The sequence below is a fragment of the Artemia franciscana genome, chromosome 8 (assembly GCF_032884065.1).
Source record: "Artemia franciscana chromosome 8, ASM3288406v1, whole genome shotgun sequence".
NCBI lineage: Eukaryota > Metazoa > Arthropoda > Branchiopoda > Anostraca > Artemiidae > Artemia > Artemia franciscana.
This window is the reverse complement of record NC_088870.1, coordinates 36,136,727-36,153,573: the sequence shown is the minus strand read 5'-3', so window position 1 is coordinate 36,153,573 and position 16,847 is coordinate 36,136,727. Positions and strand designations below refer to the sequence as shown.

Below are 16,847 nucleotides of genomic sequence, written 5' to 3'. Positions count from 1 at the left end.
TAGAGTTTGAGTTGCTGAAGACTTGCAGTATTTAAAGATGGCTTTGCTGACTTAAAAGCTTTCCAAAGATTATTTTTTCTTCTCTAACTCTTTTGAAGGCCAAGGGTCCTCCAAGGGCTAAGAGGAATATATGTTTTTGACCTTGCAGTTGAGGAGGACAGAGCACAAACGTCAAAAATAGACTCTTTCACTGACTCATAAAAGGAATCAAACTTTGAACAAAAATCATTATATCATCTTCTCAGGAATCAAGCTTTTCAAAAATCGTTATCTTTTTTGCTAAATGCGGATCAATTCATTCAGTCAAAATCTAAAAAGAACTGAAGCAGATGCTTAAGTTTTTCTACTCAACGTTTTTTCAAGGCCAAATCTGGAAAATACAAGAAGATGGTCTGAAAAATCGCTCACTACAACAGAATTCCGAACCAAATTAAAAGACGAAAAAATATTGTCAATTAAAGACGCTGACGTATCAATTAAACGTTATCGGAATAGAGCTTGTTGTTAGAACACCAACAGCGAGTATATTTGAAACTGGGTAGAGGACGCCATATCAATTAGGTTTAAGTTGAAATCACCCATAATTACAAGTTCACACGAACGTTTGCCTATTAAATCCAAGACCTCAGCAAGGACCTGAAGAAAAGAACGGGTGAATCCTCCTTGAGATCTATAAACATTACCAATTATCAAAACCTAATTATGTAATTTTAGTTCAATAAACTGGGATTATAAAACCCCTTCATCATTCTTTGACAGATCACTTGGAACAAAATAGGAAAGCACATCAGAAATATACATTACTAGACCACCCTTTACCATCTTTTACAATTTTGTCGCTTCATTTTGTAACCAGGTATATCTAAAAGCATTTCATTGCTAGAATTAAGAAAAGTCCAACATCAGGTTGCCCATCAAAAATTATCTACCTCGACTGATCAGTCGATGAACATAGACCCTGAATATTAAGTTGAAGGACGAAAAAATGATCATTCCGTCTGGAAGCCAACTTTAAATCAGAAACATACTTCTTAGTAATTGATTGGGAAATATTTACAGAATCTCTTTTAATTTGACCAATAGAATTATTAACAATGCTCAAATATCTAATTGGATGCTTCGCAATTGAAGCAAACGCCAATCAAGGGAGTAAGGATCCCCTGAGCCTGTGTGGGTTACGTGGGAGGATCTTTCCATGGAGGAATTTCCCTTGGAGGAATGGATTTTTCCTCGGATGGGGAATTGGATTTCACTTCATTATTTAAAAAAAAAACATGAACAAGTACATAAATAAATAATTTTTTTTTACTTAAAGTAAGGGACAACATCAAAACTCAATACGAAAGTCATTCTTAAATAACTCGAACAAAAATCAAACTTAGGTTATTACATGGTTATTATTAGTTAAAATAAAGTAAATTGAAACCTGCATTAATTCAAAAACATTCAGAAATTAAATTTAAACAAGAGCCAAGAGCTCGTATGGCACTTGTGACGAGATCGGAAAAGCCAAGAGCTCATATAGTATGAATAGGGTTGCCAAAACGTTTTGGGACTAAAGTCTCAAATTCAGCAAAAAAGGGACACTTTTAGTGTCCTCCTAGAAAATTAGCCAATATACTTTAAAAGTTGACAAAAAAATCTTTAAATGGTTTTCTCGCCACTCCAGGGCCAGATTTACGTTCTTCTTTTTCAAGTAAAAGCAAAGCGGTTCTTCAAACAAGTAAAATCCCATGTAAAACCTCAAATCGCCTAATACGCGAAGAAGAAAAAGAATTCAGTACAATTTCTGGGGTTTTCTCGAACCTTCCGTTGTACTAGTTTTCTTCTTTTGAAAACTCAGCAAAGTCTTGTTTTTATTATAGCGTTTTCCGGCACCAGAGCCGGCTTTTCCGCTTTTTGGACGATCGTTTTCATTTTCGTCGTTATTGGCAAAAAATTCGAAAGTGCAGTCTTATTTCAGGAACTGCAGAAGATGTCCTGTGGTGGCGCAGTGGGTTTGACCTTAGCTTGGTAATACGGGACCCAGAGATCGAATCATACTGCAGGAATACACTGCAGGGCCGACGCAGGGACCTTAGTAGTCGAGAAGCGTCGTTAATTCTTAAATAATAATAATAACTGCAGAAGATTCTGAACCATTTTTGCTGCGTTTGTGGTGTTACAGGAATGCAAACTAAAGTTGGAGTACAACTAAGATGAATGAAAAAATGTGTTATTTAGTTTTTACTTTTTCAGCCAAAATGTCTACTCTGTACAGCGAGAAAACCTGTCTTCACTATGAGCCTCCCCAGCCGCCTCGGCCGGAAAACGCCTAAATGAAGACAGGGCTTAAAAGATTTGCGCCAGCACACCACAGATACGATGTCTGTCGCTGCCGACACGGCTTAATTGCCTTCGCTCCCTCTTTTCCTTCAGTAGCATATCATATCTTCTGCAAAATTTCTGTCGACCATTTCCCGCAGATTGATATCAAAAAGCGTGCGAAACGCGCTTGGCTTGGAACGTGCTTCACATCCTTTTCACCTGGCTTTCGCCAATGCGTTTGATAACGCTGCTCTCGCAATAATATGCAAATAGTTTCTTTGCATTCTTTGCAAATAGTGACAAGACAAATATTACATGTGCTAAATGAAATGTTGAAAAAAAAGAAAAAGCACTGAAAACCAAAGAAAAAGGCTTTTTGGTGTCAAGAATAGCTATGGTTTTTCGAGGACCGTTTCTCTCTCTGCCTACTCTCTTTCTTCTGAGAAGAGGTCGACGGCATCTGTAAAAGACAATGGAAAGGCTTATTTAATCACAATCCTTTTCACCAAAAGCAGAATGTTGCACAACAAATGTCTAAGCAAATCTGAAATATTTTGAGCTAGGCCTTTGCCATCTTCGCGGCTCAAGATGGACAAAACCGAAATTCTAAGACAGCATGAAGAGACCTTTACAAGGGAAAGACTGTGCTGGATTTCACATACGGTGCATTTCACGTTATGAAGGCTTCCGAAAAGTGAGCAGAGTCGGATTCCAAATAAGAAGCGTTATTCAGAGGTCCAGCTTGGTTGGTTTCAATAATAGTCCTCTGTTTCTTCTCTAGACAGTCCACCAGGTTACAGCATGTAAAACAAAACATTTTTCACTGCCGTTCTTGCATTCTTTCATCACTTTAGGCAAAAAAGCACATTTCGTTAATTAGCACTTAGTACACTGGATGTGATGTTCAGTCTATGACAGTGTTACATGATCTTGACAGTTACCAGAGAATTTTCTAGTGAGTTAGACTGTACCCATATGGGACACGGTCCACCCTCTCAAATACATATGAACCTAAACTGCATATTTACCAAAAGCCTAATGTCTAAATCCAGAAAATCAAATGAGGTTCACCCTCGTCCAAAAAATGATTAAGCAGCAGCAAATCAGATCAGGATCAGATAGTTTGCTGCTAACTACTATCCAGGTCGTACCTCTGCATACTCCTGTAGACTACAAGTCATAAAACAGCTTGAGCTTTTACTTACCAGCAATTATATGCTTGCTTCAGTTTTTTTTAAAAAAATTTCTAACCTCTCTTGAGCAAGTCACATGTTTCACCACGTTTGAATTTTCGCTGCTTTAAAAGGAAAATCAGAGGCTTAATGCCGCTCGGGATTTAAAATAAGAGCTCTGAGTCACGAGGTCCTTCTAAATATCAAAATTCCTTAAAATCCGATTACTCCTTCGTAAATTAAAATACCTCATTTTTCTGATTTTTTAGAATATACCCCCCCCAACTCCTCCAAAATGGGGCAGATTCGTTCCGGTTATATCAATCACGTATCTAGTATTTCTTCTTATTTTTTCACCAAGTTTCGTCCCGATCACTCCACTCTCAGCGGTTTCCAAGATTTTAGGGTTTCCCCAACTCTCCCCAATGTCACCGGATCCGGTCGGGATTTAAAATAAGAGCTCTGAGACACGATATCCTTCCAAACATTAAATTTCACTAAGATTCGATCAGCCTTTCGTAAGTTAAAAATACTTCGTTTTATCCGAATTAACCGCCCCCCCCAGATGGTACCTCTGCCAAATTTCATCGTCCTAGCTTATCTGGAAGTGCCTAAAGTAGCGAAAGCGGGACAGACAGACAGACCGACAGAATTACGATCGCTATATGTCACTTGGTTAATACACAGTGGCATAAAAACAAGTTTACTTTCAACTGAAAGTAAGGAGAGACATTAAAACTTAAAACAAACCGAAATTATTCCATATCTGAAAGGGACTGTATCTTAAGTTTTAATGTCGCCCCTTACTTTCAGTTAAAAAAAATCCTTTTTTATGGCACTTGGTATTTACCAAGTGACCCGTTAATTTGAAAAAAAAAATAGAAAAAATAAAGTATTATTAACTTACGAACAGGTAATGGGATCTTAATGAAATTTGATGTTTGGAAGGATATTGTGTCTCAGAGCTCTCATTTTAAATCCCGACCAGATCTCGTGACATTGGAGGGGGGGCATAACATCTTGGAAAAAGCTTAGAGTGGAGGGATCGGAATGAAACCTGGTGGGAAAAATAAGCAGAAGTCCTAGATACGTGACTGACATAATCGGAACGGATCTGCTCTCTTTGAATTCCGCTAATCGGAACGAGTTGGGGTAGAGGGTTAATTCTGAAAAATTAGAAAAATGAGGTATTTTTAACTTCCGCAGGAGTAATCGTATCTGAATGAAATTTCATATTTAAAAAGACCTCTTAACTCAGATATCTTATTTTAAATCCTGACTTTGAAATTTAGAAGGATCTCGAAACTCAAATCTCCTATTTTGTATCCCGACCGGATCCAGTGTCATTAGGGGGGGGGGAGGAAATCTTGGAAAACACTTAAAGCGGAGAGATCAGGATGAAACTTGGTGGAAAGAATAAGTACAAGTCCAAGATAGGTGACTGACATAACCCGACCGGATCCTCTCTCTTTGGTGGAGTTGGGGTGGGGGAGTAATTAGGAAAAATTAGAAAAAATGAGGTATTTGTAAGTTACGAACAGGTGATCATATCTTAATGAAGTTTTGATATCTAGAAGGATCTTGTGCTTTAGAACTCTCATTTTAAATCCCGACCAGATCCGGTGACATTGAACGGAGTTGGAGGGAGAAACCGGAATTATTGGAAAACGTGAAAATCGAGGTATCTTACGAATGGGTGATCGAATCTTAATAAAACTTGATATATAGAAGAATCTTACGTCTGAGATGCTCAATTTTATATTCGAATCGGATCCGGGGACATAGAGGGTCGGAGGGGGGAAGCCGAAATCTTGGAAAACGCTGTGGAGAGATTGGGATGAAACTTGATGGGAAGAATAAGCACAAGTTACAGATACGAGATTGACATGATTGGTACGGATCCGTTATCTTTGGGGGAGCTGGGGGTTGTTAATTTGGAAAAATTAAAAAAAATTGAGCTATTTTTAATTTAAGAACGGGTGACCGGATCTTAATGAAATTTGATATTTAGAAGGAGCTCATGTCTCAGGGCTCTTATTTTAAATCCTGACCAGATCTGTTGACATTGGGGAGAGTTGGAGGGGAGCCGGAAATCTTGGAAAACGCTTATAAATGTCGTAGATACGTGATTGACGTAACCGGGATCCGCTTTCTTTGGGGGAGTTAGTTCAGTGCATGGGCGAGTTTTGTGCATCTGGACGTGCTAGGACGATGAAAATTGGTAAGCGTGTCAGGGAGCTGCACAAATTGACTTGATAAAGCTGTTTTCCCCGATTCGACCATCTGAGGGGCTGAAGGGAGAGGAAAAATTGAGTTATTTTTAACTTACGGGTGGGTGATCGGATCTGAATAAATGTTGATATTTAGAAAGGACCTCGTGACTCAGAGCTCTTATTTTAAATCCTGACCGGCATTAAGCCTCTGACTTTCCTTTTAAATCAATTGATTCTTAGAATTTTGCTAGAGCTCATACCATATGAGCTGTTGGCTCTTGGCTCTTCCGACCTCATCAGAGGTGCCGTATAAGCTCTTAGCTCTTGTTCTAATTTAATAACGATTAAGCTCCATTGCAACAATGTACTCATGAGACCACCAAGTAAAATCGTTTTCAAATAGCAAAGAATTAAGATTCCAAACTGACGCAATGAGTTGTACAAACATGTCTATCACAAAAATACGAAGCTGATCATACATAAATCTCTTCAATTGTCCCAGGGTTACTGAGGGACAGTCTAAGCTCGTAGCCCCCACTCAAAATACGGAAAAACTGTCCTACGCTGTCGTTGTAAGAAACCCACCCCCGGAGCTCAGTGACCCTATCCTTCGCACGAAGAAGCTCGAAACGTTGGATGGTCACGACGGGATCGTGACTCTGAAATCTAAGCCACACAGCAGAAGCTGGGTTTTGATGGTACGTGATAAGCGCTCAACCGACACGCTGGCTGCAGCTGTTACTAGCTCCATTCCAAATGTTGAAACCAAAGTAATTGATAATAAGCCTTTAGCAGTTGTCGGTGAAATACCCCATAACTATTCAAGAGCTGATTTAGAGGCCTCAGTAGAGGGACTTATTAGTGCATATCAAATCGGCAATTCTCGCACTTTTCGCCTCGAGTTTATCGACAAAGCCGCTCTGAACGCGGTACTGGAGTCGGGAATCCGTATTGGGTACGAAATTTTTTTTGCGCTAGGCCCTTTTAATCCATTCCGCGTTGATGCTTTCGCTGTAAAAGTACTGATCACCTGATTGGAGCTTGTCCCCGGTCACCAGCATATCCCAAGTGTTCCAGATGTTCTGGCCCTCATGTGACTTCCAAGGAAAACCCTTGCCAAGCCTCGTCAAAATGTGCAAATTGCACTATGGAACACGTAAGTTTTAGTCTGAAATGCAAAGTTCTCCGATCGGCTCTCAACAATGCTAATAAATGAATACTCAAACTTCGTTTAGCGTTGTGTCCCTTAATATTAATGGTACAAAAGACAAGGATCTACTGATTAGTGAGCTGCTTGAAAATGATATTGTGTTTATCCAGGAGCACCTTCTCTCTAAAGTGAATGTTGATAGCCTAAAGCGTTTTCGGACCCATTATACCTTCTTGAGAGCCGCCCAGAAAACCCGTGGTAGACCATCAGGAGGTCTTGCTATCAATTTCAGACACAAGACTAAGCCGATATTATTGCAAAATGACGCTAACACCTTAGCAATAAAATGTGGTGATACCGCATTAAAAAAAAATTATTTATCCTGTAATAAAAAGACTTTGCAGTCAATGTCTAGTTTTTCACAAGCATGTAATTGCCTTTGAACGCTACTTAGCGACCTTTCAAAACAAAATACCAAATGGGTTCTCGCCGGTGACATGAATACTGACTTATTATCTAATTCTGACCGATCTGAAATCTTTCTCGATTCACTACCCGGAGGATTCCATCTTGCTGATAAAGATATTCTATTTACTTATATTCACAATTGTGGTGGTCTTACTTCCAACATTGATCATGTAATTGTGTCAGATTCAACTCTACTTTCATCAATAGTTCATGTGGACGACTCTAAAATTGACGACGATCATTTACCAATCACGTGCCAACTATCTTGCTCCATGGCGAGCTCTGTGCAACGTAACTCTCCCAAGTGGTTCTCAAAGTTAAATTGGGAAAATACCAATGTTCCACTTTATGTATTGACATTGTCCCAGTTATTATCATCTACTAAAGTGCCTTTCCACTTATTGCAAACATCTGTATGTACAACTTCAACTCGGATAGATATCAACTCGTATTATCAGCAAATAGTGTTCTGTCTCAAGTCTGCCGCTAAAAAAGCTGTCCTCTCTGAGCGCGTACGAACGGGTACTCGCAATCCCTTTTGGAAAGTTGATCCTAAAGTAACAGATGGCTAAACAAAAAGCTAAGTTCTGGCTCCGTATGTGGATAGCCTGTGATCGTCCTCCTTCTGGTTCAGTACATCAAATAAAACAGAAAACCAAACGAGAGTACAAATATTCCCTGCGTAGAGCGAGACTGAATGCCTGGGATGGTCCCTGTGACAAGAAATCCTGGGATCGTGTTATAAACAGTGTAACGTGTTCACCTCCAATTAATACATCTCTTCGGCTATGTGCCTGTTTCTCATTATAGAAATATTTTTATTTCATTTAATGTTAATCACCAAACTCATTTAACAAAGCTTGTCAACTCAATCCTCCCAATTTGTATCAACCAATCTGAAGTGTTATCGGTGGAATCTGGTATTATACTCCGATTTCTTAAGCAAGTGAATAAGTCTGAGTCTCTCGATAGTGATGGTCTTTGCTTCAAGTTTTTTGATTATGACTGTCCTGAACTGCTGAAGCATTTGCAGTTATTGTTTCAGGTGTGTTTGGCACAGTCCGTTGTGCCAGATAGTGTGTTGTCCGGTTGTATATCTCCCATAGTCAAGAGGGGTGAGGACCCCAGTGCTTGCTCTAATTACCGTCCTATGACTATGTCTTGTTTTGTTAGTAAGCTATTTGAATATGTATTGCTACCGGCCATTAGCTCCAAGTGCAATTTTACGCCCTTCCAGCTTCTTTTAGAAAAGTATGGGCTGCGTTCAAGCTCACCATATTGTGGGTCGGCTAATGAAACAAGCTGTTGCTCAAAAAAGTCCCCTGTATTGTTTGACTGGACATATTTAGTTCTTTTGACAATGTAATTCATTCAAATGCTTTGTTTTCTTTAGCAGCCTCATGTGTTAACCTTTCTATTTTTTCCGTGCTTAAGTATTGGTATGATAATTCTTCAGTTAGGGTGAAGTGGAATGGTACTGTAGGGGAGTATATTCCTGTTAAAAAAGGCGTTAGACAAGGTGCCGTGTTATCCCCGAACATATTTAAATGCTGTTTAAGATTCGTGTCTCCAGCGTCTTCAACCGTCAATTTTTACAATGATAATATGGAAAAACTTCGTTTTCTTAAAGAGTTAAAGAGGCTGCGTCCCAAAGTCGAACCTAAAAACGTACAGGAATTAGGAGAGGCAGTTGGGGGGCGTCCGCCCCCCAAACCCCCCGCTTTTAAAGACGCTTTTGTACAGGTTTTTTGTTGTGGGGGGACTTCATTGTTACTAATTACTAGTTTCGGCGCAATGGTTCTCCTGTCCTCTTGTGTTTAACATTTTTCGAAGTTATTCCATTATTCATTCATTCCATTTTTTGTTAATTAAAAGAGGGCCTTTCCGAAGCCAAGAGCGGGGGATTAGGGGGGCGGCAGCCCCCCACAACAAAAAACCTGTACAAAAGAGTTTGTAAAAGCGGGGGGATTGGGGGGCGGCAGCCCCCCAACTGCCTCTCTTAATTCCTGTACGTTTTAAGGTTCGACTTTGGGACGCAGCCTCTGTAACTCTTTAAGAAAACGAAGTTTTTTTCATATTATTTCTGTACTTTTTTCTACAATCCATGGTGGATGTAATTTAATAATTCCTGTACTCCTCGTACAGGAATTAGGACTGCCTCTCCTAATTCCTGTACGTTTTAAGGTTCGACTTTGGGACGCAGCCTCTTTAACTCTTTAAGATAACGAAGTTTTTTTCATATTTTGTGAAAAAAAACCGCCCGATAAGGAATTGAACCCTTGACCTTAGGATTAAAAGTCCCACGCTCTACCGACTGAGCTAACCGGGAATGTTATTTTGATGTACTTGAATGTTGATATTCGTAACTTTTAAGAATTTCAAAAATTAACATGGGCTCTTATGGGGAAATAGGTTTTTCTAAGCTAGAAAATCGGGGGGTTAAGATTTTCCGACGAAACTTTCCAGGAAAATTACTCGGATAATTCCGCGTCGGATGAGTCTTCTTACACCCAGATCCGATGTCGGCTGTGACCTGTAGGCGTGGCGAAAAAAAAAGAACATGAACATTAAGTGGCTATGCGTGGTTTCTGGAAAACAGGGAAGGAGTTATCGGATCGAGCTGAAATTTCGCGGATAAGCTCCTGGGCCCTAGGGGACCTTAACTTGTGAATTTCAGCCCGATCGGACAACGTTAAAGGGGGGCTGGGGTTGGGGGGTCGAAACTTTCGGCCAGATTTTCCCCATGAAGGAAAAGCCGGAGGGGGATGAAATTTGGCAGGTTTCTTAGTTGGAGCTCGGGCTACGAAATGCATCCCTCTGCGACCACTGGAACGATCGCTTAACATTGTCGTGGTTCGCCTCTTTAAAGAGGCACGAGTGTGCCTCCTTGATAATTTAGGCATTAGTCACATTGCATATGCTGATGATGTTTTGCTTCTTAGCCGGACAAAACATAGTCTAATTACCAAATTTGACCGGCTTTCAACCGCACTATCCAGAGTAGGCCTTTCAGTTAATGCCTCCAAATGTGAGTTTTTGTTGTTTTGGAAGTCCTCCACCAGCATTACCTCTTTGCTTGGGTTCTTCAACTATACCATGTTCAGCAAGTATTAAATGGTTGGGTCTCCCTTTTTCCACGTCACTTTCGTCTACTTGCTTCGCTATTACGTCCAGCGTGCTGAAAAGTATGCGGGTTGGTTACGGAAAAATTTCACCAAATCGTAAGTAAAACAGTTCAAAATAGGGATGATACCTTTTTATTGACAGTGAATAGATATAAAATTATTTAACTGGATATTTCGAACACATATACAGTGTTCATTAAATAATTTTATATCTAATCACTGTCAATAAAAAGGTATCATCCCTATTTTGAACTTTTTACTTTCGTCATGGAAAGGCAGTGTGGTCTTCGAAGTTATCTACACCAAATCGTGGTCGGTATAACCGAAAAGGACTATGCCGTCTTTATTCTAGTTTTGTGCCCCTGCTGTTTTTTATCTTTCTGGTTTTGCTTTCCTCCTTTGCAAGAAGGATACAAAGAAAATACGCTTAGGATATATTCATTATTGCAAGTATTTGCTGCGTCTGCCTCGGTGGTATCGTAATCATACAGTCGTTTCTAAATTTGACATCATTGATGTGCCCTCGCGACTGAAACATTTATCTGAAGATAAATCTCTTAAAACTCAGCAAATTATTGGTGTTTTTGACCCTCTGTGGCCATTTTCTGAACTGAGGTAATTTATTTATGCTGTATGTTGTTATGCTGTTATGTTATTTATATTGTTAATTTTTTTCTTTTTTTTTCTGTGTTTACTCCACAGTTTTATGTATTTGTGGGTTATAAATAAATTATTTTTATTATTATTGGCAAAGGCAAAAGGTCTTCATTTCATAAATCACATCTACATGATTAAATAATTCACAAAACGAAAACTTTTCAAATTTAATATTATTAATATAGACAGGAAAAGAGAAAGAAGAAAAAAAGAAAACAAAGAGAAAAGAAAGAAAAAGAAAAAAAAAAGACAGATACTGATAAATACTAAACATGTCCTCGATTGACTATAGTCTACGTGGAGTACTCTCATTGGGAAGGCGGACAAAAATACGCACTTGATCAGACCAAACACACTTGTTGCCATATTTCTCACGAGCTGTGTTAAGAATAAGGTGCCGCTGGTGGGTTTCCTGATCTTAGGACCCATAACAATATACCAAATATGTCTAACCGCCTGATAATATCTTCATGGAGTCTATAATTTTGATGGTCGATAGAGGACACCGTGTGAATTTAGTCCTATAAAGCCATATTAAACAGACTTACTGCCGAGAGGTTTTTTTAAGACCCTCTAATAAACCATAAATCTAAGTTTTCGGATATCTATCCAATAAACAGTTTACCCAAATGAGTTATCTTGATACACTCCAATAAGTACTTTAAAAGTATCATGGAAAAATACAATTTCCTGGTCACTGAATAATTAAATCCAGTACTTTTACAAAGTACAATTTTTCTGTGTTACGTAACACTGAAATCACTATCTGAATAATTCAAAATATAGTCCTGTTTCAACACTGGTGTTAATTGGATGAAGTCTGGATGAGCACTGCTCATCCATTCATGAGAATGATAGAGTAAATTTAACATAGTTTAATTTACAGCACGAGTAATATCTTATTCTCAGATGGATAATGAAGAACTCGAACCTATTCATTACCATAGCTGCTCCTGGATTGTTAATAAAAATAGTGACATCAAACAAAGTCATCTAAATAATAATCACTGGAATATACATACATTAGTCACAGAGAATACACACAGTTCAGGCTTACAATTTGAAAAGAGTCGTAGAATTGACTATTGAATTACAAGATTATCAAATTATGGGGGAGGTACTTATAAAGTATTGCCTGAATTTAAAAAAAAAAATTTGAATTAATATAAATAACAATAATAATAAGAAATCCTTTCTTTGGTCAACACCTGCTTATCTTCATCCAGCTAAAAATCACGTAGTCAGACTATCAAAAATATTAAAATGAATTCAACTTTGAAGCGATCAAAGTAAAATGAATAACCGCACGAATATTCCACTTATGGATTAGCTGGATTAAAACTCAAATAGGGAAACTACGCTGCAAAACAAATCAGATATCCACCCAGAATACTGGTACTTCAACCGTAATCCCCACCTACTCCGATTACTCAATAGGACAGGTGCTTCTCACCTTCCTCGTCAAATGTGCACTCAAAGCCGAAAAATTTTCAGAATTTGCTCTCTTCGGTAAACTTATACTTTCGCTACTGAAAGATTATCTCCATATCCGCAGATTCATATAAATAGTAATCCAACTTTCACTTTCTCTTATCCTTTTTTACACCCTGTAATACTTTTTAATGCGAAGAGAATCCCCCAATATGAACTCAAGACTTAATTATTCCGTTAATTTCACTTTATTCTCAAAATCTTACAATCCACAAGAAAAATTTTCTCGTGAAAAGTTTGACATGAAGTATTTTCAAACTTCTGGTCTCTCGTGAGAAATTGCTACATTTCAGTTAGCCGATTATTTTCCCACGCAAATGAGTTGCGAGATGTATTGAGTCGTAAAATCTTATATATTCCAACTAGGCTACGCCCATTCAGATTTTTGTAATAGTTTTAATTGATTATGTCTGTTTGCCGCAATTTTTATATTTAATCACACTAGGCTACTATATATCCTAAATTAAATAGTCTTTTCGGAAAATGGGGATTCTTTTACTAAAGGTCTGCCTGATAGGTGATTCCCTTTAGTTGCTGCCGCCAATTGTTGTAATGGTAACCAGCGTTGATACCAAATATTGTAATGGTAACCATCGATACTTACCAAAAATGTTAATTTGAGCTTTCAATAGTGGTATAGTTTCCACTCTTTTAAATGACCTTTGGGTTTTAGTTTTCGTTTGATGTACACTTACAAAGATCAATACTGCTACTAACCTATTCTACTATACTGATACTACTTCTCTCTTGACTGCTTTAAGCTGAAAGGTTTCAGGCTGTCGTTGTATCTTATTTCATCCCCGTTTTGCATGTCGAAAGCAATCCTGTTCAAAGAAAAGCAATTTCTTTTCTAGAACTTTTTTTCTGAGAACTTTTCTAAAACTATACGATGTTCTTTTTTAGGCAAGCGTTGAATATGACAGACTTTTCGTGCATAGTCATAGATGAGTGTCATCACGCCTCTGGTGGTCATGCTTTTTCAGATATATTAGAAATGGTCAGAAGCTGTCCAGAACAATTAAGGCCACGGATTCTTGGACTTACTGCCTCACTTGTTCCGAATAATAAAAGTCACACCGTTTCTTTGCCCAAAATCTTAAAACATTTAGAACCGGCTGTGATTTATCGTCCTTGTCTGTCATACAAGCATGAGCGAAAGGAGAGTCTTGTTACATTAAAGATACCCGACGAAATTCGATCATACATTCAAGATGCCCAAATTCAGTTTAACTCCTTTATGCAACAAATTCAAGCGTATAGAAAAGAATTTCAAATGCTAACTGACTCGAACACGCACATAGTGAAAGGCCAGTTACGGGCTGTGAAAGACAATATTTTTAATGACAGCTATGCTGCCTATGGTTTCAAATCTGAAGAGATTGAAGGGCTTTTTGGTTTATTAGGATCAATTGAAATATGCCGAGACATTGGTATTCCAGAAGCAGTTTCTATGTTATCAACTACTTCTGCTTCTGTGTTACCTGGCGTTCAGGATCTCATTTTGCGGTATAAAAATTGTCAGAAATTTTCCCCAAAGATAATGGAACTCTCTAAACGTATCCGAACTTGCAACGGGTCTAAAGTTCTTGTGTTTGTTAACACCAGAGAAGTATGTAGAAAACTGTGGAGGCACTTATCAAAGGAGTTTCCTGAATTAAATCCATTGGTTGTTGTTGGATATGGCGGTCAAGATGGCATGGCCTGGGAAGAACAGCAGACGAATATATCCGAAGAATTTAAAAGAGGAGATAGTCATTTGATAATTTCGACATCAATACTTGAAGAGGGGATTGATGTTGTTGATTGTGGATTGGTGATTCGATTTTCAAATGTTTTCTCAATAATACAGAACATACAAAGCAAAGGGAGAGCTAGACAAGCAAATAGCCAATATGTGGTTTTTGCTTATGAAGATGAAGTGTGTAGATTTGAAGAACTACAGAAGAATGAAAAGCAGTTGGATGAACTGCTGAAAGAATTATGTTCCGAGACTGGCTTACCTTCACCAAAGGCTTGTGATATCATTCAGGAGTTGATAAAGATAGATCAGTCTTTATCTGCAACTGCTTTGAGGAAAAAGCAAAAAAGGAAGGAAGAAGACCTAACGTGCCTAGTTAGACTGGTCATTCATTGCAATCGAGATGTAAACCTACAAAATCTTGAGGTGAGTATTGTCTTTTTTCTATAATACTGATTATTTTCACAAAAGTTAAAAATTTTCGCTTAAATTTTGATTGTTTTGGAACCCCTATGTTTTAGTTTTCTGGCAAATTTCTAATTTTTGGATATGTGTGTAGTATTCAAATCATTCGTTAAACATAAGTCATTTAATGGTCCGTCAGATTTAATGATTGGTAATATGTCAATCAGTTTTGAATAACTGAACCACACAAACTTAGCAATGTTAGAAATACGTTTCATATAATTGCTTAGTGACTTCGATTTTTTTTTTTTACTATTTTGAGTCGTATGTTAAATGGAGGCATCCCCTAGTAAGAGTTTATGTGTGCTTTTGCCCACCCTTTCCCTTTATACATTTAGATATCACGGCCGGAAAAATTGTTTGAAGCTTAAGCTTTTGTCTTAGGTTTCATTAATTCAATTCTTAATCTCTATGATAGCTCATTGGTCTTTAAAAGGGGGGACAAGATACACGGGGGGGGGACTTAAATTTTGATTGTTTTGGAACCCCTATGTTTTAGTTTTCTGGCAAATTTCTAATTTTTGGATATGTGTGTAGTATTCAAATCATTCGTTAAACATAAGTCATTTAATGGTCCGTCAGATTTAATGATTGGTAATATGTCAATCAGTTTTGAATAATTGAACCACAAAACTTAGCAATGTTAGAAATACGTTTCATATAATTGCTTAGTGACTTCGATTTTTTTTTTTTTTACTATTTTGAGTCGTATGTTAAATGGAGGCATCCCTTAGTAAGAGTTTATGTGTGTTTATGCCCACCCCTTTCGAAAAAATTTCAAACGAAAAATCATTGAAATTCAAGCTTTCATCTTAGGTTTTATTTATTCACTTCTTAATCTCTATGATAGTTCCTTGGTCTTTAAAAAGGGGGGGGGGCAAGACACATGGGTCAATTAAATTCTAACTCAACTACTACTACTAACAACTCACCGAAACACCAAGCCACCTGAGGCCGACACAGCTATGCACGTTCTTTCATCCCAATCTATTCACAGCCTCCCTCTTTACACCCCCAGGAAGTTCCCATTTCTCTTATGTCTTTCTTTACGTCATCCTCCCAATTCAACCACGGACGACCTACTTTCTGTTTAGTTCTTGACGGTTGGTAAAAAGGACAATCTTCATTAATATGTCATCATTCATCCACAGAACGTGCCCAAGCCATCTCAACCTTTCTCTCACCATAGCTTCGTGGAAGTGGGTTAGGACCTTATTTTACGAACAGCCTACTGTTTGAAACATGCTCAGTCAGTCGGGTTTCCCAAAACGATCTGTAGGCAATTTCTCTGGGAAACATCTTGCAAATCTTCATACGCCTTTATGAAATCCCATGCTTCATAGCCATATTTGATCACTGTCATCACTATAGCTTCTTCAGAAAAAAAGCTTTCTTCCTCAGAAAAAGGATTCAACCAATTCTTTTCCGGGGACCCTTCAGTATTTTGAAATTCACGAAGATAGTATGACTGATTCGCTTGTCGCATAGTTTTTTTTCAGATAATTTCTGCACTGCCAAAATTTGGCCTGATTTTTATGTGTAGTATCTGCCATGAATTTCCTGAAGAAGTTATTTTCGGTCTGGAGAGAAGACAGAACAGCAGTTATAATCCATGGTTTGTTCCGTTAAAAATAACGCCTAGCCTGCCGGCTTGATAAAGGACATTCTTTATTAAGTACTATTTTGGCTGATCGATGAACTACTCAATACTTTTGTCCACGTCGTCACATACTAGGCAGGGAGACCAGTCGACTTGGGACAGCACTTTTAGTTTATCAATCGAAGCAGCTTCCAGTGTTCTTATCTTCAAAGGGGGGTTCCAGTTTGAATTTCGCACAGGATCATAAAATGGTCAGATGCATCTTCAACTATAGCGTCATGACCCAGTGTCTCAAAATTAGGGAAAATATTATCAACTATCTGTTGGGGTGGCACTTCGCGCCACCCCAACACCTAGTTGGTGGGGGCGCTTCGCCCACCAAGTGCCCCCGCACGCTTAAGTCGTTACGCGCCATATTAGTTACGCGCCATTGTAGTTGTGTCCCTGTGTCCCACCTGTGA

General features: G+C 38.4%; 1 protein-coding gene across 1 annotated transcript in view; it reads left to right on the top strand.

The window, feature by feature from the left end:
- LOC136030666 (uncharacterized) overlaps window positions 1-16,847 on the top strand; it is a 58,329-nt gene that overhangs the window by 28,412 nt on the left and 13,070 nt on the right. The window contains exon 4 of the mRNA XM_065709733.1: window positions 13,487-14,747. Within this exon, the coding sequence (XP_065565805.1) occupies window positions 13,487-14,747 (1,261 nt within the window). The remainder of the gene's footprint in view (window positions 1-13,486; window positions 14,748-16,847) is intronic.